Source organism: Pyxicephalus adspersus, chromosome 3 (assembly GCF_032062135.1).
Source record: "Pyxicephalus adspersus chromosome 3, UCB_Pads_2.0, whole genome shotgun sequence".
NCBI classification, from domain to species: domain Eukaryota; kingdom Metazoa; phylum Chordata; class Amphibia; order Anura; family Pyxicephalidae; genus Pyxicephalus; species Pyxicephalus adspersus.
Genome location: NC_092860.1, coordinates 138273662 through 138297005, shown reverse-complemented (window position 1 = coordinate 138297005; position 23344 = coordinate 138273662). Strand labels below are relative to the sequence as shown.

Below are 23344 nucleotides of genomic sequence, written 5' to 3'. Positions count from 1 at the left end.
GGTGCAAGGCAATACTCCTCAGGCACAGAAAACTTTAAAATTGCAAAGCCAGCACTCCTTCCAATCCTACCTGCCTTTCCTTCCCTCTAATTCTGTGAGTTTGTGTTTTTTCCTATTTTCAGTGCATTAGATCAATAATCTTTTCGGCCAAATCTAACATGTGGCAAAGGTTCTCTACCAAGATGGCAAAGCACAGAGACCCTGTGTGAAATAAAGCATGGTAAATGTATCCTAAAGAGATCAACAACAGGAAGGCTATAAGTAGTAGTGGTAAGTGGTCTTCCTTTGGCTTTGTTTTCTGGCTTCCACAGTATATGTTCTCTTTTAAATCAGTAGTAGGAAATATTAAGGACTCCAAAAGAAAATTTTACTTCTTTTGATGCTGTAGCCTGTAAAAAGTCCCCAATGCCCCAATGGAAGATATTTTTCCCAGGGCCAGACATAGAGAGGTGCAGAGTGTGCTGCTGCATAAGGGCTCTGGACCCTCAGCCAACAGGGGTCCCTATGGGTAAATTCAACAGTGGGGGCCAAAGTCATTTCTGCACAGGGGCCCACTGTTGGCTATGTCCACCACTGTACCTCTCTATATATGCCTTTATTTTCCAGCTTCCAAAGGTTTTCCTTGGTGTTACCTACACAGATTTTCTTTGGCATAATAGTTCATCTTTTACCTTCTGCCTAGTCTTCCTCTCTCTTTGATCTATGTTCTATCCATTACAATTTCTTAGGCCTCATTCACTTTATAAGAATGCATGCTGTTGTGCATTACATTACAATGCACAGCCATCTGCATGGTTGGCCATTGTGACCCATTTCATTACAATTGCAGGGACAACATAAAAAAATGGACAACATGGGAGCACCTGGGTTGTCCAGCAAACCTGGAATACATTTCCAACATCTTTTGCTATTGATTGGCAAATGTTTTTAGTCCTGAACCAGGTTTGCTGGATCATCAGGGTCTGCCATGTTTATCATCTCCAATCTTGAGGAGCTTTGTTAAAGTAGGCCCCTATGAGTATTATTACTTGTGTTACTATTATATTTGGTCTTGTACAAATTTTCAACTTTGTTTAGTTGGCCTTTTACCCCTTCAGTTTTGATAGACCTGTTTATTTCCGGAATTAAACCTAAAGTTTAATAATGCTTACATTTTTTCTGCACCATATATTACACCTCTTTATATGTATAGTCCTTAGGTATTCCTTAATGTTCTCAGCTGAAATATTTTCTCATAAGTTTGTGTTTAACACCATGTTTCAGATCCATATGTTACAGCAGGTCTAATTATGGATTTATACAAATTTATCTTCAAAGTTTTAGATGCCACATTTTATTTCAATATGGAGTGAATTGGAAAGTATAATTTATTTCCTGCTTTTATCCTTTTTTTATTTCACTGCTTACTTGTTTCTCACCTACATTTTATACTTTCAACTTATTGGATGCCTTTAATATATACAGTATATAGATTTTCATCTTCATTTGCTGTCCAAAGTAAATATTTCATTTTCTAGTTGTTTTCAAGCCACATCTATTTTGACTCTTTCTAGATTATCATACACTGTATATGTCCAGTTTTGGATAGACCTGAAAATATTCTATATAGTCTCTTAATTATTATATTATTATATTCATTCGTCAACCTATTTAAGCATATACTCTAAAATTTGATCAAACAGAAATAGATTGACGGTTCTGAAAAAAAGAGATAATTGATAAGATACAGATAAATTATGCAGCCTGACTGATCCAGACCCTTAAGTTCTACACTTTCTATTAATTACCTTTGACCAATTTAATTCAAAAACAAAGGCTCTGATTTATGAAAGCTCTCCAAGGCTGGAGAGAATTCACGTTCATCAGTGAACTGGGTGATCCAGAAAACATGGAATGGATTTTTAAAAATAATTGCTATTTGTTAGCAAATGTTTTGAATCCTGGACCAGATCCATTCCAGGTTTGTTGGATCACCCAGCTTCACTGATGAAAGTGTATTCTCTCCAGCCTTGGAGAGCTTTCATAAATCAGGGTCAAAAAATTGATTTTAGCTTCCTTCTGTAAAACAATGGAATAGTTGATTCGATTGAAAAGGAAAATCATTCAGCCTTACAGTCTTGATGGCAACAGCTTAACAGGAGAGGAAAAAAGGGAAAATTGGAAACTGGGACAGTTAGGCACATTTACAAGGGTGCTAGCCATCCTCCTATTTACTGACAAAAAATATTTTTATTGATATTCATGTTTCTTTGGGGAAGTTTCACTCAGCTTTCCCAGCCGTGGTCCCAACCTCTCCCATTATAGTAAATGAGAATGGTTGGGAACCATTTTTTTGCATGCGGCTGTGGTCATGGTGCCTTTCCCAAAAGCGATATGTTGCTTTTGGCTGTACTGGTATTGTACGTGCTGCGGCTACATGTGCAATTATGGTTAACCGCTTGTTTTTCCGCTTCCGGGCACACAGCAGAAGTTTGCTGTGTGCCGAGAAAGTGACCAAGTGATTTCACACTGCTGGTGAAAAAGGAGTCCAAATATCTCTAAGTGCGTTGACAGGGTTCTAATCTTCCCTCACTAATTCCATAATTTTGTGGTCATAAACTTTTATTAGCTCTATGTTGTTCTTTCATCTCTATATCTTTTACATAAACTAATCATTGTAGGGATCTTACCAATTTCCTAAAAGCCCGATTAACCTATGGTACAAATGAGCTAAATATATTCCAGGTGTTCAATGTTTTTCACTTTGTTCTTTTTCTAATGCAGTTGCAGTCTAAATAACTTTGTCTCCTGCCAGTAAATGAAGAATAGGACCCCAGTTTGGAACCAGTGGTCACTCTGTAGATCCCCAACATATGCCTCTACTTGGACTTAAAGCTTTGCAAGCATGTTACCTTCAGAATTGTCAGTGAATCTCCATGTTCACTATTACTGTCATTTCTCATACTATTTTATCTTGTACTCTCATTTTTGCATATATAAGTACGACCTTCGTCAGCCTTACCAACTTGGTAGGGATTCCAAACTCCTGTAGGGTTTTCCTTATGGTATTGCAGGTCTGTTTTGGATCAATATACAGATGTTGTAAGCTGATCCAACTTTCACCACATTTTTCCCACACCATGTGTAACAAATAATAGTATTTTTTTTACATATTGCATTGATAGTTTTCTAGAATCTTTTCAATATGAGGTTACAATTTCATTGGCAAAATTCTCATTATTACTTTATAAATGATAATGAGGAGGAGGACAACAACTGTACAAATGGGGAAAAAGATATACAGGCTAAGCCCATGTATTCTTTTTATTCTGCCATGTAAATAAAATGTTTAAGAGAATAACACACCATGGGTGTATGCAGTCACATTAATTTCATTCGTATTTCTGTTACTGTTACGAATGAAAACAGTGGTTTATACTCAAATCATTGTAGCTTTTCTTGTTTTTTTCTTTGATTTATAGTATATACTGTAAACATTTTAACAGGTATTTTCAATCCAGTTGAATGACAAAACATGTCCTACCTTTGTGGACACACCTGCCTCAATGGGTCTGATTTATAAAAACTCTCCAAGGCTGGAGAGGATACATTTTCATCAGTGAAGCTGGGTGATCCAGCAAAACTGGTATAGATCGAGTCTAGGATTCAAAACATTCGATAGCAAATAGCAAAAAACTTTGGAGAAGTCCATTCAAGGTTTGCTGGATCTGCCAGATTCACTAATGAAAGTGTATCCTCTTCAGGCTTGGATAGCTTTATTAAATCAGGCCCCATGTCTTAATTATTTAACTAGAATGCAATCAGACATAACCTACATGAAGGTTACAATGCTGCTATACAATATGAGAAGTGCAGTAGTGTTGTCACCCATCACTGTGAGCTGCATGAGATTTTACTGGCAGGATATGAAATAATATTTTTTCGACATTGCAGTGAGAATAAGGAAAAAATTGTTCAGATGCACTTACAATTGCTTCAGAACATTTTAATCATCAAGCACTAATTCTGTTGCTTAAATGGCACCTTAACTAACACACCCACAGCATAAGTACAAAAGATGCAACTTTCAATAAAATCTTAGAACCGTAATCTGCCTTAGAAACAGATGTGAATAGATGGATAGGTAAAGTGATAAAAAGCTGTATACCTAAAGTACCTCTTAATTTCTCCAGTGGATCATGGCACCCTTCCTCCTCACTTACAAAGAAACGATCACAGTCCAGAAAGTAAGGCCATGCCATATCAATAGCATCAAAAGCAGGAAGGCAATTCTTCTTAAGAGTTTCACAGACTTTTCTGCATGGTTTTACGATCTTGTTCTTCTCACATCGTGGAGCCAGAACAGCACATCCCAAAAGCCTCAAATCAGGATTACATTCCCCTTGCAGCAAACTGTCAATGACGCTCAGCAGGATGTACTCAGCACTGTATTCCGTCTCTGCTCTTGATCTATGGCCCAGAAAATTAGGGTACATGGTTTTGCTGTAGGGCAAGTCATCACAATATCCCAGGAAGTTGTCAGTACATGTTCCTAGGAAAGAGACACAGGGGTTATTTTTTGGATTGAGGTTAAAAAGGTTTCAAAATGAAAAACAGTTTTAAAAAAATGAGGACTCTATAAGAGCACTCAAAACCCATTTTTTTAAACTTGCCTACCTGCCTTCTTCTGTTTCCTAAAACCCTCAATACTTCCCACCACAACATATCTCCCCTCCTATAGTGTGTTACTTCCCCCACCTCCTAGATTATAAACTCTTCGGGGCAGGGTCCGCTCCTCCTGTGTCCCTGTCTGTATTCTTCTGTCTTTTGCAACCCCTATTTAATGTACAGCGCTGTGTATTATGTTAGCGCTATATAAATCCTGTTAATAAATAATAATATTAATACCTTATTCCATGTCCCTATTTAATACCCCACACTTAATTTAGTATGGAGTACACAGAGAAGTTTAGTGGATTGGAGCACAACCTGATCCTTCCCTCATGCCCTTTACCCCTTTCCCCCCTTTATTTGTTTACGATATTATGCATTTTCTGGTGCCCTAAGAGGTCCAAGGAAGTCTGAAGACTCCAGGTAGCTGTAATGCTATTGTTGTTCTAGACCATCTGGTTATGGTAATATACGGTGTTTGAAGTGTGTTTTCCCCCGTTATTTTATATATATAGAACTGACTGTAGTAATGTCAGTTTATTTTGAATCGTTATACCTTTATGTTGTAAAATCCAATACAAATGTATTAAAACTAAAAAGAAATCAAAATCACATTTAAAGGGGAATTAAGTAAAGAAAAAGGAAATGCCCCACACCTGTCATTTTGTAGTATGATGTTCTTCATAAAAAAAAAACTCAAATAATACTTGTAAAAGAAGAAGGAAATGATGTCAAGCAGAAGGGTAAGCATCCCTTCACTTCAGTGGTTGTCCATTATTTTGGGCAACAATTTTTATTCAACTAAAATTTTTAACCAATTAAATATTAGGAGAAATGCCATAAAAAACACACATAAGAGTTTTTTTATATAGGTGAAAGCCGTGTAGATATGCATCAACATGGATGGATTAGATAAGAATGGGCAACTTCAACTACAAGATCTAGCAGTTTGGTGAAGACAGCCTGTACATCAAACTGCTTACTAAAAGTGTAACTGTCATTTAAAAAAATAAAATAACATGTTCCTTTACTGATATCACTTGCAGTGATAAAGATGGAAGAGGAGGGTTCCTCCCTAAAAAATTCATAATGTTATAAATGCAGTGATAGGTAGTAGGCAGGTTCATTATTGCAGAAGGAACAAGTGATGTCCCTTCTGCAATAAAATAAACTTGCCAGTCTCTTAGCAATCTTCAATGAACACTGCCAGGTATCCCAGCATACTCCTGTCTGCAGAGAATGAATGAACTCTCATACGTATGTGCAGGAACTAAATCATTCTAGCCTGGGCAATCAAGAAAATCTGAAAGAAGATTGGGTGAAAATGGCAGCATCTATGGTGAAACAAAGACAGGAGAGTGTAATTTAAAAAAATAGCGATCAAGCCTTCCCCCCCATTTTCTTTCTCTACTTTGCCTACATTGTTCTCTTTTAGGGTATTTGATGTGAAAATATTGTTATGCGACAATTCAATGCAATTGACATGTCTTTTTGCTTCATAATGCTACATAATGATGTATATCACTATTCCCATGTAATGTTCATTGATATTACTGTTATATTGTTATATCCCATTTATTATCAATAAAATGTTATATTAAACAAAAATTGTGATCAAACAAGTAAGGAACATCACCTGTCCCGTCTACAAGAGAGAACCTGCCCACTCACAACTTTTACGAAAAAGTTAGGTTTTTAAGATTGCTCATGTAAACCATTACATAACCAAGGATACTATTATAATATAATTATTATACCTTCATTTTTTAATTTTAGCTTTATAGGTCCTTTGCATTATCTCAGGGAAGTACGAATCACACTAAAAGTATCTGAGAAAGAAGAGCTAATTTTGGTATCATTTTAATTTGCTGTTTATATAAAGATCGAATAAAAAGTTATTTCTAGATTACAAAATTGCTGTAAACCCCGGAGAGTAACCATGGAAACTTCAATTACTTTCGGCCAGGAGCTGAAATGTATGTAAGGAAAAAGAAGGTGGCTAAAAATGGACACAATTCAGGATTTGCACTTGGCTGAGAATATCTGGATATGGTGTAAATTCACACTGACAAGATTCCGGGGATTTTTTCAGTTTTAGCTAAAACAAATTTATTGACTTTGTAATAAAGTAAGAATCTAATAAATCTTCGAAATATAAACTTACTGCTAGGGCAAAATACTATTAAAGTATAATTAGAAGCAACCAGAAGCAAGACAGTAGTATAACTACCATTGGTGCAACTGGTACAACCACCATTATGTCTGACTAAAGTGATATTTTTTCAATTAATTAACAATATGGATAAGGACTCCTATTATTCCTCTGCTCACTCTTTTTCTGCATTGCCTCACTGGCCCTATCAGCCTGCCATAGTCTAATTGCTATATAAACTCCATTAATTCCTTCCTACTGTAAGGAACTTACCCGCCCTGCGAGCCCGCGGTGTGCCTGGGGTTCCCAGCCACAGTAGCAGGCAGCATGGCCGAGGCTGCTGTCCTGCTCGCAGCTTGTCTGTCTCTACAGGCGGAGGGATCCGCCCTGGCCAAAGTACTGTTCAGCCAGGCAGCAGCCCTTGCATCCCTTTGGATGTGGTTCAAGGAAAAAGAAGGTGGCTAAAAATGGACACAATTCAGGATTTGCACTTGGCTGAGAATATCTGGATATGGTGTAAATTCACACTGACAAGATTCTGGGGATTTTTTCAGTTTTAGCTAAAACATATTTATTGACTTTGTAATAAAGTAAGAATCTAATAAATCTTCGAAATGTAAACTTACTTCTAGGGCAAAATACTATTAAAGTATAATTAGAAGCAACCAGAAGCAAGACAGTGGTATAACTACCATTGGTGCAACTGGTACAACCACCATTATGTCTGACTAAAGTGATATTTTTTCAATTAATTAACAATATGGATGAGGACTCCTATTATTCCTCTGCTCACTCTTTTTCTGCATTGCCTCACTGGCCCTATCAGCCTGCCATAGTCTAATTGCTATGTAAACTCCATTAATTCCTTCCTACAGTGTTTGGCCCTGTTACTAAAAGTCCCTTTTTTCATTTCAGTTATCCTTGATTTCGAATCCCTTTAAAAATGTACTTTACCAAACGTGTTTTGCTGTGCTAAACTGGATTTAGAGCAGTGGTCGCCAACCTTTTTGGACCTTTGGACCACTAAACCTACAGGCTGTGGACCATGCATGCATCGGGAGCCGTGTGTTACTCAAAGGGCAAGAAACTCCCTCCATAATGACGTCATGATGCCAGAACCTGCCCACTCTCCCATCGCACATCTGAGCCAACCGCCTGCCTGCCAACAAGTCTGCGATCCATACAGGGGACATGGTTCGCAGCTCTGGGACCGGTGCGCCCCCCCAACAGGGTTCTTCTCCTGACCCCCGCTGGGGGGCGCACCGGCCAGAGCAGCAGAACACTAACATTTTCTGGCAGACCACCAGTTGGCAACCGCTGATTTAGAAGGTATTGATACCTCCTGACCCATCCAGAATAATCAAATATTATCTAAATACAGGAGTTATGTGTACTCTTACTGAAATATTGGCGTGCTGTCCAGAATCAGATTTCTTCCAAAATTGTTCAGTCATCGGGTTTGTGCAAAAGTTTCCTGTTTTAAAGACTAGATAGTTCTTTACTCCCTCTTATGGGATGACTGGTCCTCCACTTGATTATTCTACATGCTTCTGCAAGCAGTCTGGAGGGGGAATGCCTGCTGGGTGATGTAGTCACTGCTAGCTTCACAAAGTGGATAGCATTGGGCATTTGGTGCACACAAGGTAGATTCATACCCTTTATGGTTAGGTTTGGCAGAGGAAGAGTGGAGGGAGGCATGATGGGAATACTGGGAGAACAAGAAAACTAACCCACAATTTTTTTTGTGGTTTTTTTCCCGATTCTATGTGGTAGAATTACAACCTTTGTCATAATATACATTTTGTGTCCTATTTAGGTTCTCCTTGATACTGTTTGGTAGTATGTAAAGTGAGATCTTTTAGAGGCATGGGCAGCAATAAAAAATTACACAGGTTCTAAACCTTTCTAATTGTACCTCCAACTGTAAAAAAATACATTTTTGGAATTAGGTTTTAATGGGCTTATGCTGCTTCCTACAATTGTAGCATATTATTCCTATGATAATGGAGACCTACCTCCCCTATACTAACAATATGATTGCCATCACAATATTTTCAAATTTTATACTAGATCTGAACCTCTAAAACTGATCACACATAGGTCAATTTTTCTGTTCAATGAAGAAATCTTTAACAAATCTTAATTTTATTGACCTTTCAATCAAACATAAATGGATTCTGAAGTTGATCCACCAAAATTGATCAATACTGTTTTTTGATTTGGAACCTTTCATTGGCCAGGTTTTAAAAGCTTAAGTTGATTGCACAAATATGTTAACAAGTATAAATATCTGGTTTTTGAGCCCTCTTGATTACTTTCTGAAGCATGCACACATATGCTAATCTGCACTACTTCTAAAGCAAACATTCAATAATATTCATTGCCGTTTTGTGTTGGACTGTGCATCAATTGCAGTGCTGTGGAGCTACAATCATTCAATGTTTGATCGATGGTCATCATTTATATTTAAGTTAATCAAATTAAACTTTGATCAAAATAATATCAATTCATTTGTGGCATAAAAGTAAAAGAAACCATGCAGTGACCTGCGGTCTTCCCAGTTCCAGATCTTGTATACCATGACATGGCTGCATGTATGGTATGCAATGGAGGTGCATGACTGCACCTCCATTGCTCACAGTAGTTCAGCCAGCAGAAATTTTAAAAGGATACTTTATAGATCACTTACCTTTCTCTGAAGCAGGATCCATGCATCTTCCTGTGAACATTAAAAAAGAAAAAAAGATTAAAAACTTAACTGGTGTGGAAAATCCATATCTTACAACGGGCATCACTAACATTGTTTCTGCTCTTACACCTGAATTTCCCAATGTTCACTGGCACAAAACAAGGGTAAAATCTACCCAGCTAGGACACAAACAGCAACAGAAATTTAAAAGGCAGTCATTTTGGTCCCACTCTATCCTAAACAAAAAAAGGTTTTACAGAAGTATTATTTTTTTCTTTGAACTGCTGAACCTCAGAATCTACTCAGATATTGACCCTGATTTATGAAAGCTCTCCAAGGCAGGAGAGAATACACTTTCAGAAGTGAACTGGGTGATCCAGCAAACCTGGAATGGATCTGGTCCAGGATTCAAAACATTTGCTAGCAAATAGAAAATGATTTTTAAAAATCCATTTCATGTTTTCTGGATCTCCCAGTTCACTTCTGAAAGTGTATTCTCCCCAGCCTTGGAGAGCTTTCATAAATCAGGGCCAATATCTCATCGGAGCACGGGGTTCCTACAGGGTGCTGAATATCTGTTTCATGAACATCTTGACTAGAGAAGGCGCTCTACTCCAACTGAGGAGATGCAGAAGCAGCATCCTACTGGCAAATAGTCCAGGGGTGTCCAATGATGTGGAGATGATTTTGTTCTTTAGTCTCTTTATCTCTTTGATAGTGGCTATATGTAAAAACGTAGAGAAAATGTAGATGGAAAAGGTAGGGAAAGGTAAGTACCATGGGAAAAGACCAGGAAGGTAAGTGAGTAATACATAATAGGCAATGCTAAAACAAGAGATGCAGCTTTAAGTTAATGTAAAAATGGCTGCTTTTGCCAGTCCATATGCTATTCCCATTTCTGTGGCTTTACATTATATATAATCTGTAGCAGAAAGGGAACTGCACCCTGCAATTAAGAGATTATGCTGAGGTTTTAAAGTGTACAAAAATGCAACCACTAAAATCTCATATGATCTTTAACATGCTAATGTAATCTGGAAAGTCATTCTCAACTTTTTTTAAGTTTGGTTCTTGTGACCTAGCTACGTGGATATCACTAGAACCTAGAATAAGATAAGGTAAAAGACGTTGAAACATCAGCAACACTAAAATGCAAGGAAGTAAAAAAGGTGAAAACAAATAAAAAAAACTGTTTATGACACATGGTGCTCCAGCAAACTAAATGTTGTTAAGTTTAGTTTTACATCTGCTTTATAAAAAGGGGGGGGGGGGCAGGGTTTGCCTAGGGAACATTTAAATAGTTTCCTCAAGTATAAGTATGGCAGTGGTTATCTTTATAAACAAGCTTACTCACCCTAAGGGATAACAATTATGATTTTTGTGTAACAGCTTGTTGTGCAATATTGAATAAAAGTTACAGTACAGTAACAAACAAAATAACTTGTCAGTTTAGCTTATTAAATGAATTTTGTGGTCTTGTAATAAGCTGTGCTAGAAGGAGGAAAAGGACAATTTAGGTCAGGCAATAGAGTTTATCAGCCTGTGTTATCTACACAGAAATGTGTTTTAAAAGGAAACAAGTGTAGGCTTGACCCTGGTTTATTCATCAGTCCAACACAAACTTGACCTAAGATTACATATCCTGACACAAAAGTTTTGCTTCTTCCAATTACATCCTTCAGGCTTAGACATAGGCCTTCTAGAGGAAAGGGATTCTGAACTAGGAAAACAATCAGTCTTACATTTTTATTGTTTTATTGTTGAGAACATAAATGACAGACAGAGAGCAAGACAAAAACACGAGTACTAGGCTCATTTCAGGTCAGTGGCTCAAAAACATCAAGGCCGAAAAAAGTCAGATAATCAACTTTTTTACTCAGCATTAGCAAAAGCAAACATTTGCTATGTTAGGGAAAGGTATAGAATAGTTTATCTCACCTAGAAAGGTCTAATTTTTTAAAATGTCTTATAAATTAGAAGTGCGCTTCCTGTTATGTGAAGGTGCCCAGGCTGTGCTAAAGCCTTATAACCTTTTATCCAAGGTAAGACTACTAGAAAAAACCTCTGGGGGGCACTGGTAAAATGCCCCCAAAATGATTTTGTGGTGCTCTATAGGTAGATGCAGGTTAGCCATCTGGCCCCATGGTTTGCCCCTGCTGTCTTACAAAAATGTTCCAGAAAAGCTGTTTCTGATATAGATTTTCCCCCTTTTTAGAGTCCCTCTGCCCCTTTTTCCTCCTCAGTTGTCCTACACTTTACTATGGATATAAACACTCCATTATAACAATTACAAAAATGTTAAACAACTAAAAAGTGTAACTTTGCACAGAACCGTCATTCAGCCTCTAAATTACTCAAATTATTGTTTTGAAAAGCTTAATAAAAAGGAGGCTAATTGTAGAAAAAGCACTTGTGCGCTTGTTGGTTTAACCAATCTTTTTTGCATACTTATATTTTATGGCCCACAAAACAGGAACATAGTAGAAGTGTGTTTTTTGACTACATACTTTAAAATGTTTCTCTCTTCCATGTCTCCCAAAATTGGGAGTTATGTATATTGAGATCATTTAAGGCAGTTGTCCCCAACCTTTTGCACATCGTAGACCACTAAATGCACGGACTCCATTTGTCACTCAAAGGGGAAGAAACTTCCCCCCAGAGTGACGTTATGATGCCAGAACCCACCCACTCCCCCATTGCAGGTCTCAGCCTGCGATGGGAAAGTGGGCATGTTGTGTCCAGAGACAACCCACCCACTGTCCTAAGCCTGCAATGTCTCTGGGAGATGGAGTCGGTGGCTTTGGCTGGTGCGCCTGCCCAAGCGGGGTCTTTCTCCTGACCCTGCTAGTGGGAGCACCGGCCAGAGCCACAGCCCACCTGTCACACCCCTGACCTAAGGCATTGCTGCCTTCTTTGCTGCCCCAACTTCCCTGACTGGCCCTCCAACCCCTAAGATGTACACCTCCAGTCCTGGCCTCTGAGAGGTTTTGTTACATGGTTAGGAGTTAGAAACTAGTAGCTGTAGCCTTCATATTTTAATGCATGTTTTAAGGGGAGACAATTTTACTAAAGAGTATTACTAAACTCATATAATAAAAATCAATGTAATTTCCAATATAAACACACACACATATATCTGGATAGTAAACCATGATGGTTCTTTTTTCTAGAGTAAATTATTTTGAAAATCCCAGCCATATACTTCATTAAAACTTGCTATCTTAACCTTACATGGTAGAAAAGCATAGGAACCCCCCTTAGCAGGTATTTGCATTATTTGATGCCAGTACAAGATATCACATAATTTTTAGCCTGAAGCTTTGATGGAATGTGTGCATGAGGCAAGCATCAATATGATAATATAGATTTACTCATGTGCTTTGATGCAAAGGCTAATTTTTTATTTAAATGGAGTTTATGGGCTAACTTAGCCCCCAGGGTCTCCAGCTATAACACAAAAGAATACAACTTATATGGCTTGTCCTGACCCCCTGGCCTAAAGAAATTCCTATCCAGTGCTAAAAGATGGTATCGCCTACCATTACTAATCTGAGGGCAGGTATATTACTGTCTATGATATTGCACGTTTGTGCTCTGTCTGGAATAAACACTGACTTGTGTTCTCTTTAAGTGTCAGACATCATGAAAATAATGACCCTTGTAGGTCATAGCATATACGTTTTATTAGAAGAACTCAATGAATCCATACAAACGCCAACATAGGTCTAATATATATAAAATACAATAAATCTCATCTCCAAATGACAATGGAACAATAGGAAAGCTGAATGTCTGTCCTGAGAGTGGCAAATCTAGGAATGCCAGAGTAGCCAATTATAATTACCCCTTTACATATTTATTTGTTATGGGAGAAAATAAAGGAAACAAAGAAAAAAAAAAGAAAAGGGGAGAAGTAAAGAAAAAGTAGGCATAGAACCATGAAATGGTGCAGTCTTATTCCCCATTCAGGCAAGAAAAAAAGACTACTGGACTGGTTATCGTCCTCTCACTTTGAATCCACAGTGAGAAAAGTCAAGTAGTGTGCAGAGAAGGTGATCATAAACCAGTAGAATCACTGCCTTCATTATCATGCCTCCATTAGACCTCTTCAGTCCTTTTCGAGGAAGAGGTAAGGTCTTCTATGAATTAATGTTCATAAAGTCTACCAAACCATTGTTCTATGGAAGGGGTCCTTGCCTGATGCCACATCATGGGAATACAAGATTATGCCGCATCAACCTTAAGGATAAGCAAAGAGTTACCATAAACCTGGTAGCTGAAGTTGTTATGATACAGGAGAAAGAACTAGGGCTCAAAAGGTATTGGGAAATTGGTGAAGGTTTGGATTAGCTGATGGATCTTTTCACAGAAGGGTCGGACCCTTGGGCACTTCCAGTACAGCTCTAAAAGCAGTCAGGGTTGATAGAATGAAGTACTGAGGTTACCATCTTGTTTAAATCTTTTATCCTGTCTCTAGATTTTCTGTACTGATTGATGATGTGTGGGAGGGAAAAGATATGGTAGATACTTCAGCAAAGCAGTAGTATATAAAGTTCAATCTATATATAGTAAGCCTTACTGGAAATTTCGCCTCCCACTAAAACATTACTTGGGTAGAAAAACACACATTTCATGTTTACTTCCCTGTCATTTAAAACAATATCCTAAGTAGTGCTGAGAAGTGGTTTATTGGTCGAGGCAGACCCTCTGCATTCCACAAATTAGACAGTATAGCAAGTCTCAACACTTCCTGGTAATTACCATGGTAATTACCATGACCTCCGAGCATTCATTGCATATAGTTTATGACTTGCCCTACTGTAGTAGCTCTTGTTATAAAGGCAGATGTTTTTATATTATAATTTAATCTATGTAAAAATGTTCTCATGAGAAAATAGGTTTGTGAACGAAGGCACTTCAAATTATTCTTCTACTCTGAATAAAACATGACGTCGCCAGAAAAACTTTAGTTTTTTTAAGCATTTCTCCCACCAATTTATTAAATGACAAAGTCATAAAATTGTGAAATACCCCTGGGCTGTGTTAAGGTTAATAGAATGAATTCTGGAACAATTCATTATACATACAATTGAAAAGGAAATGTTTATCTCTGGAGGCATGTCAAATTTGTATTGTCATACAGACACATTTTAAGAAACTTAGCAAGTGTTTCCATAATATCTGATGCAGCCAAAGCAATGGTTTCTGGAGTCAGCTGACATATGTTTTAGAAGTAAACTGTACATTATTTTTAGACAGAAAACAGAAAGAAGCATTGTATGCATGGCTGTCAAATTCAGGCTTTCCGTCTGCAACTTTCTAACACTCGATGTTCTTCCAGTCCCTAGGAAGGACCCTGAGTCGAGTTCTAAAATTTTTCACCCATAATGTACACTTTTTTTTTAAATTAAATCTAAATAAAAAAAATAGTAAATCTTGGGTACATTTTTGCTAATCTTGCACTGAAACATTTTTAGACTATAAGGGCCATTTCAGACCCGCAGTGGAGAGCACCCATCGGCCACAAGCGCAACAGCAGTTTCACCCTATTCTATTTAAATCAGCAGGAGAGTCTGGGAACCAATTTTTGCACGTGGACACATAGTTGTTAGAAGATTTGCACTGCAGTTTCGTTAAATTCTGGTTATTGGTGGTACACTTTGCTGCTCCTAGGAACATAGAAGCCATTCACCATGTGCCTGAGAGCTGCCAACTGCACAGTTTCACACTGTGGCCCTTCACCTCCAATCAAGAGAATTCAATCACAGTACTTTTTCCTACTACGGTACTCAGTATCCTCACTCTCATTCAACCCACTTCTTCTGAGCTTAGATAACGCTGGGCCCATCAAATTACAAAAGTGGTGGAAATGGATTTACCTTAGGCAATGTGGATCACATACAATCATGTTCATACACTTACATATACAAGCACTTGCTGCATCAACCTCATAAAACAGCACACTTACAGGACACCAAACAATTCATGGAGAAGCAACTGAAACAAAATCATTATGAATGACTGAGGTACTGATCACCAAAGGTGTATTGATGGTTTACTTAGCAAAGCGTGTTTTTGCTCAGATTAGCAAATAAGGTGATGCTGTGCTGACAAAAATCACTTTTCACAAGTTATATTGCTTTATTTTTCAAACCCAAGGATTTGAGTCTCAAAAGGCCTGCAAGAAAAAGTACACCATCCCTACTGTGAAGCATGGAGGTGGATCCCTTTGGTTTGAGCATGTATGAACTAGTGACAAAGACCAAAATGAATGGTATATTAAAGATTATTTTAGAAAGCATTGGAGGAAAACTTGCATCAATCATTCTGCAAGCTGTCTATGGTCTACACATGAACTTTACAGCATGGAGATGAACAGATTTAAAGTCTGAATCCACCTTTAATTATTGTGTTACAGCACCTTCTGCATGTTGGTGCCACTTACTTTGGACAGCTTCCATTTTTAATGTAAACTAACTTCCTAGTTTTTTGGCGTATTATAGTCCTCTCTTCCTCCTGCGTGACTGTCTGTATCTGTCTGTCATTTACAACTACCGGTACTATTTAATGCACAACCCTCGCATACTATGTTGGCGCTATATAAATATTGTTTATTATTATTAATAATAATAATAATAATAATGATAATATTTTTCAATGCATGTGTTCATGTGCAAAAAAACATACCTACTTGCTTGCTCAGTATTTTCTTTAAAAAAACAAGCTGCAAATTTGAAACTCAATATACAATGCTGGGTATGTTTATACCAGTACTGTATGAACTCCCGCACACATGTGTGGGGGTTATATCTTTCTGGCCAGGCAATCAAGATTGACTAAAAAAAAAAGAATTTGGTGGCATTTGTGATTGAATGTCCTCATTCCATCACAAATGCCACCAAATACGTCTTCTTTTGTCAATCTTGAGTATAGTTAAAAAACTGTATCAGGTAGTTATGTTTATTTTATTGTCCCCTTTGCAAGACCTACATGGTCACAATTTTTTTTAATTTTTAGCTATAGTTTTATCAAACATCCCCTGGTATGTAACTGTCAGGGAATAATAAAGCAACCAAAGGCTGTACAGATCAGATGTTTAGATCTGGCCATATTCCTCACACTCTGTCTAAAAAAAGAGTAAAAAGCCAAATGTACCTTGGCATCCGGATGGAGCCCATGCTGTCCCCTCTACTCACAGCTTCCTCCTGGTATGTACATTATCAGAATATGTAGGTTTCTGGTAATTCTCACTAAATGAACAAGACCAGTTATCACAAGTATATTCCACAGACGTAAAGGTTCCTGGTATGAGATGACATCATTTTGCTCTATTCGTGCCATGACATCATCACTTTACCAGGTTCTGCATCTAAAGATAAACTCTCCTGGGTGCCTTTCTCAAATTTCCCATATTCTAACTGAAAGACACAAAAAATCAGAACAGTCCCCTTTTACAAAACAGCCTTTCAGGTTTTTTTTTTTCTTTCCTAAAAGTAAATATTTATTTTTGGATAAGACAGCGTTCCAACTCAACAGCTGGGTTGCTCATTTTGAAAAAACTGGGTATACGTCTTTACTTTATAAGTGGCCCAGTAACCCACTGCTAGGTTGTTATGAAGCACTGGAAGGTAAGCACAATTTTGCTTTATTGTTGTGTCTGAATAAGAAGAATCACCTGTGACCCTCCATTGGAACATAGACAGTAATGAATCATAAACTGTATGATCCTAATCAGAAGGCAGAATCTTGAAGAATACAAAAAAAATGATGAGTCACCTCCTTTTCAAGCCAAATATTACATTACTATTGTTTTGGAACAAAAGTATCCTGAATCTGGAATAGACTGGTAAATAAGGAAGGAAAAGTTGGTTAGCAGTTATCTCAGTGTTTCTCATCCAGGGTTTCATGAATCTCCAGGGTTCCTCCAGCGGTTGTTAGGGGTTCCTTGAACAATAACCGGTTTGTAGCTCTCAGGTCAGTTTAACTGACACCAATGATTTTTTTTGGCTATTTTTTAAGGGTGGCATTCTGCCCACTGGCCAGCAATGTAAGGGGCATTCTTTCCACCGATCACCATACTAATATACTGTGAGCTGTGGATATAGTAATTATAGTAGGGGTTCCCTGATGACCCACAGAGACATGCCGTTACATCCCATCCTAGTCTATCAACAAAATTGCCTAGACACAACTTCTTGATGTCTTTTTACAGTTCCATGTTGAAGTTGCACGTATGGACAATGGCAGCATCTTCACAGTGTTGTAACAATAAAAACAGTAAACTAAGCAGCACTGAATGCATCGCCTAAAGTGGTCATATGTAATGAACAGGTTTGCTTCACAATGAATTTGCTAAATATTTACCATGTGCTTATAGGCACTTGCCATATGTTTGCCATTCATTTTCCACATGCTTTCCTGTCAAATGTTTGCCATGTGTTTGCTATGTACTTACAGGTACTTGATATGTTTACAATGCATTTGCCATGTGTTTACACTAACCTGTGTGGAGGAATGGGATAAAAGAACAACCTGATCTCAAACTGACTTCAATAGCCTGTGTACACTAACCCTTCCATTGTTATTCAAAGTCTAATTTAGCACACCCTAAATCTTTAAATGAGATCCAACCATCAACGTGTCAGTTTTCAGACAACTGGTGTTGCTCATAGCATAGTCTTATTTTCCTTTGGTTCAGGTGAACAAAGGAATGATCTACCAAATCTTAAAATTTGACAGTTTTTGTATTTTGAAAGCAAAAAAGGTAAATAATTATTTCCAATGATATTCAATGCAGTAGAACCTGACATTACCATGTAGTAAATTTTATGGTAATAAATTTAGAACTGTGTCCGCCTCCATGTCTTGTATTTATAATTTTTGGTTATTGGTCAATGGGTGTGGAACTTTGAGGAGAATCACAAAACCAAGTCATGTACTTTTCCCTGAGTTATCAACAAAATGAGGTCCATTAGTGTTTACAATAACAAACTTTAGAACTGCAAGAACACACATTTCCTAAAAGAGCAACATTTTACAAATTAAACAATATGAACATATCACATTGAACTTTTGTATTTGACATAAATGTTAGTAAGTGGATTTTACAGCTGATAGGTCTGTAAATATATTCATTTTTATTCTAGAAAACTCTAGAAAAATCAAAACCTTTGTGCTATATAAATAACATCTTCAGCTAGGAATTCAGTGTTTTGGCTCAACCTGTCCAACTTTTCCTACCCATTAGATGACTCATTATATTGAGCATCCATGTTGAAAGTCATGTACCTAGGGTTCTGGGATTTTAAGGTTCACTGTTGTTTTGTAAACATAAGAACATTGAGCCTGTCAAGTGGTTTTGTTAAAAATATTTTGGTTGGAAGGGTTAGATGGCCTGTTTGATTTGCTAATGAAGAGGAAATCTAGCTCACTGGATTCCAGTTAAAGATTTTCCTGAAGTTCCATACAAAACCAATATATTATTTGAGGGCATGGTGGTCCCTATACCATACAATATACAATATCACCTTAACATTGGAGACTTTCGAGCCCCAAAATTTCAATAAAGTCTTCAACTGAAACCTGGCTTGCTGACTTTATTCTACAAAGGATCTTACATGATACTACTTTTTGATGAACACCTCTTTATAAATTACATAGTTACATAAGTTAGGTTGAAAAAAGTCTATCAAGTTCAACCACTAGGGAAATTAACATATCCCATATAAAAACCCCTATAGACATCCATACTTCATCCAGAGGAAGGAAATAAAAACCCTGGTTCAATTTGCTCCATCGGGGGTAAAAATTCCTTCCTGATCCGGTGAGACAATCAGATGTTCCCTGGAACACAGTTAATTTTACTTTAAAGCCTTAATCCCCAGTTATGTTATGTGCTTCTAAAAAAACATCCATTTTTTACTTAAATAATCTATAGTAGTTCCTGAAACTACTATAGCCGATTCCACATTTTCACAGACCTTACAGTGAAGAATCCCTTCCTTATCCGGAGCTTAAACTTCTTTTCCTCCAGACGCAAAGAGTACCCTCTTGTTCTTTGTAATGATCTCAAAGTGAATAATGGGGAAGAGAGTTCTCTATATGGACCATTTATATTATACCATATATTCATATATACTTATATTTATATAGGGTGATTATATCCCCCTATTACATAGAGTAGAGAAGTGCTGGGACCGCTGTCTGCACAGAAAAATGCTTCTCTACAAATGAAAGAGGCCAACTGCACTGTGGGCAACAACATTTGCATGCCACTGCAGCCGCGACGCAGATTTCAAGTCACAACTGTGCAGCCAAACACGACATGTCACCTTTGCAAACTGCAATGTAATCTGCTGCAGCAAAACAAAAAAAAAAAAGATAGGTCCCAACTGCTCCTGTTCATTTGAATTGGAAAGTTTGGGACCATGGATGAGCTTACTGCAGCGCATTATTATTATTATTTGTATTATTATTATAATTATTATTATTATTATTATTATTATTAATAAACAGTATTTCTATAGCACCAACATATTATGCAGCACTGTAAATTAAATGGGGGATTGCAAATGACAGACAGATACAAGCAATAAAACTGGCGGAGAGGACTGTGCAGAAGAGCTTACCATCTAAGATAGCATGTCTGGAAATATTAATAATAATTATGAATATTATTACTATTTTGCACATTGATTTTAATTAGGGATAACTTTCATTTACTTTCTGCCCAATACAAGGGAATTTCACAGAAACAGTTTTCCCCACTGGAATTCTCCATTCCTGTTCCGGCAACAACTCAATATTTTGGATTGACATGCACTTTTATTCCTGGAGTTCAGGATAGTTAACAAAAGTATGAAAATACAAAAATAAATTATAAAAAAAACCTGACAATAATAAAAAAAATGAAAATAGAAGAGAGGATAATAAGTGCAGTTTAAATAATAAACACAGATCTAGATATTTTTACATACTGTATAGATAAATAAAACACTGTGATGTTTCTACTTGAGCTCACTTTACTTTAAGGAGAACCATCCCATTAGGAGTGCAGGATTCTACCTGTATCATTCTGATTCAGCTTCCTAACTTCTACAAAGAGTTATCCAGCACAGGGATACTTTTGTATAACATTGTTAGTTCCTCTTACCCAAGTCTCGATCCCCAGGGAGGCAGCTAGGAGAGCTGTGCACCAGCCCTGCAATGAGGGTGAGCAGAAAGCCAAGCAGTGGATGGTTGTATCCTGCCATTGATGTGGCACAATGTAGAAGTCCTTGCAGTTTGCTGTACTCTGTGCTTCTCCTTCCCAGGCACTGCTCACGTGTTACAATGAATACATCCTACAGGCTCAGGTTACAGATATATGAGCTGTCTGCACATACACTGCTTGCTCTCCCCCTTGGAGGAGATAATCATTTAATCTCCACATTGGGACTCATTCATTCCACTTATTTGTAGGGATTTCAGAACTGTTGGCTGGGATTCCTGGCCTGGGTTATATAGTGTATAGAAGTCTGTTTGTAAGGAGCTGACATTGAGGGAATGCATATGTCTCCTTAGTAAATGTTCCCATCATCCTGAGGTTGCACAAGAGTCTATAACCAGTAACCACACTGCCACAAAAATGCACTCAGATTCTTGCTGTGTATACCCTGTAACCCATTCACTGCCTGATGTCAGGATATGTGTTTGTAATGTATTCAATGCATAGTCCACCATAACAAAGACCAGTCTGTAGACCATTGGTGTCCAAGCTGTTGTCCTAGTAAATAGGGAGGTGCTCCTCAGGAAGCTGTCTTGGTTTTCATTATGTTGGGGGTATTGTGGTTAAATGGTTTGGATTATTTCCTTCACACTATATTACTGTGTAATCCTTCCATCCATCCATCCTTCCTCCCTACCTCCCTCCCTTCCTTCCTTCCTTCCTTCCTTCCTTCCTTCCTTCCTCCCTTCCTCCCTTCCTCCCTACCTCCCTCCCTTCCTCCCTTCCTCCCTTCCTCCCTTCCTTCCTCCCTTCCTCCCTTCCTTCCTTCCTTCCCTCCTTCTCACACTCCTTCTTTCTTTCTCTTTCTTTCTTTCTTTCTTTCTTTCTTTCTTTCTTTCTTTCTTACTCTCTTAATCTCCTTTATTCTCTTTTTCTTTCTTCCTTTCTCACTGTCTTTATCTCCTTCTTTCTATTTTTCTTTCTTTCTTACTCTCTTTCTCTCCCTCTTTCGTTCTTTCCTTCCTTCTCTCTTTCTTTCTTTCTCTCTTTCTTAGGTCTTTTGGGCCAGAGCACTATCTGCATGGAGTTTGCAGGTTATCTTGTATGGGTTTCCTATGGGTACGCCGGTTTCCTCCCACATTCCAAAAACATGCAGTTAGATTGCTTCCCCCTAAAATTGACCTTAGAATATGGTATTAACATATGACTGAGGTAGGGACATTAGATTGTGAGCCCCTTCAAAGCACAGCTAGTGACATGACTATGGACTTTGTAAAGTGTAATATGTTGGCACTGTATAATATTAAAATATCTAGCAGAACCACAAACTTACTAGGCACAGTAGATTTCTTCAGAAGGCAGCAGGGCCAGGGCCCCTTGCTGTGCATGTCACTGGGGACCCCCGAGGATTTTTCAAGTTCACCTGTTGACCAGTCAGACCCTAGGCATGTCAAATGAAGGAACATTTATTTGTACAAGTCACATACCAGAAGTGGCTTCTAGCAGTGGGTGTTTGCTTTCATTTAACTTCTAGTGCCTGGGGATTGTGTACAGGACAATTCACACGGCTGCATTGCAGCCGTGGTACTCCTCCTGCCTCCCCGGGCACTAGAGGTTAAATGAGGGCTTGCCCTCTTTTACCGTCTAGTGCCCCGGGATTGCGCACGGGAGGATTCTCATGGCTGCGTTCATCAATGCAGCCGCAGTGCTCCTCCTGTTAGTGTGAGTCCCACGGCAGTGCTCATCAATGAATGCAGCCGTGGGAATCATCCTGTGATGATTCCCACGGCTGCATTCATTCATGATGAGCACAGCCAGGGGACACTTGTGTTCTTGGATAGAAAATCTCTATCCAAGAACACATACTACAGGGCTGCAAGAGCAATCAGGGTAGCGGAGCTGACAACTGTCAGCTCCGCTCCCCTGATTGCTCTTGCAGGTCCCAAAAAATTTGATCTTGACGGCTGTACACACATCAGAGCAATAGTCATGTATTGTGTGTATGTAGCTTTACATCTCCCTTTGGCTTCAGTCAACTCTCTACAAAATAGTAATGTTGACCCGAGGGATTTTGATAATTAGAGAAGTTTTACTATTTTCAATATAACTAATAACACAGGTCAACATGTGGTTTTCATCAAATAAATTTGTATGTGAGCTTTGTAGTATTTTTGTGTGTTCTGTGTTCAGTTTTTCTCTAGCACGTCTAGTTTTTGTGATGCAGCAAATTGTATATTGTGTGAAATTCGTTATAAATAGCCTTAACATATTACAACATTTAATGACAGTTTTCTTTTTTTAAGGTTAGAGAACGCATTAACTGCAATTTATTTATTTTGTCATCATGCCTAAAAATTGCCTTAATGATTAAGACAGTTTCTGTTACGTGTGTGGTTCATTTACAACGAAAGCACAACGTTGACTGCTATTTTTGCTGGGTCAACAAAAGTGGATTCTCAGGTAAAACTAAGCACACAAGTGTATATCCCAGCATCAATTCTGGGAATTAGGCCTGTTCCCATGATGATTCATTGCCAGTTCCAGTACCGCCACATGATGGACTGGCTTATGTTGAAGGTGATGAGGAATGCGCTGGAGTTTCAGCTAATTACAACCCAGAATCATCTGATCCTGACTACTTGGCCGA

General features: G+C 38.0%; 1 protein-coding gene across 2 annotated transcripts in view; it reads right to left on the bottom strand.

Annotated features, from left to right (window-relative positions):
* CPZ (carboxypeptidase Z) overlaps window positions 1-20948 on the bottom strand; it is a 48780-nt gene extending 27832 nt beyond the window's left edge. The window contains exons 1-3 of one of the 2 annotated variants that reach the window (XM_072406502.1): window positions 20644-20948; window positions 9492-9521; window positions 4148-4531 (exon numbers count right to left, since the gene is read on the bottom strand). In XM_072406502.1, coding sequence (XP_072262603.1) covers window positions 4148-4531; window positions 9492-9521; window positions 20644-20743 — 514 coding nt within the window. In that variant the 5' untranslated portion in view covers window positions 20744-20948. The remainder of the gene's footprint in view (window positions 1-4147; window positions 4532-9491; window positions 9522-20643) is intronic. The other variant, XM_072406503.1, reaches the window with a different exon arrangement.
* Window positions 20949-23344: the final 2396 nt, after the last annotated feature.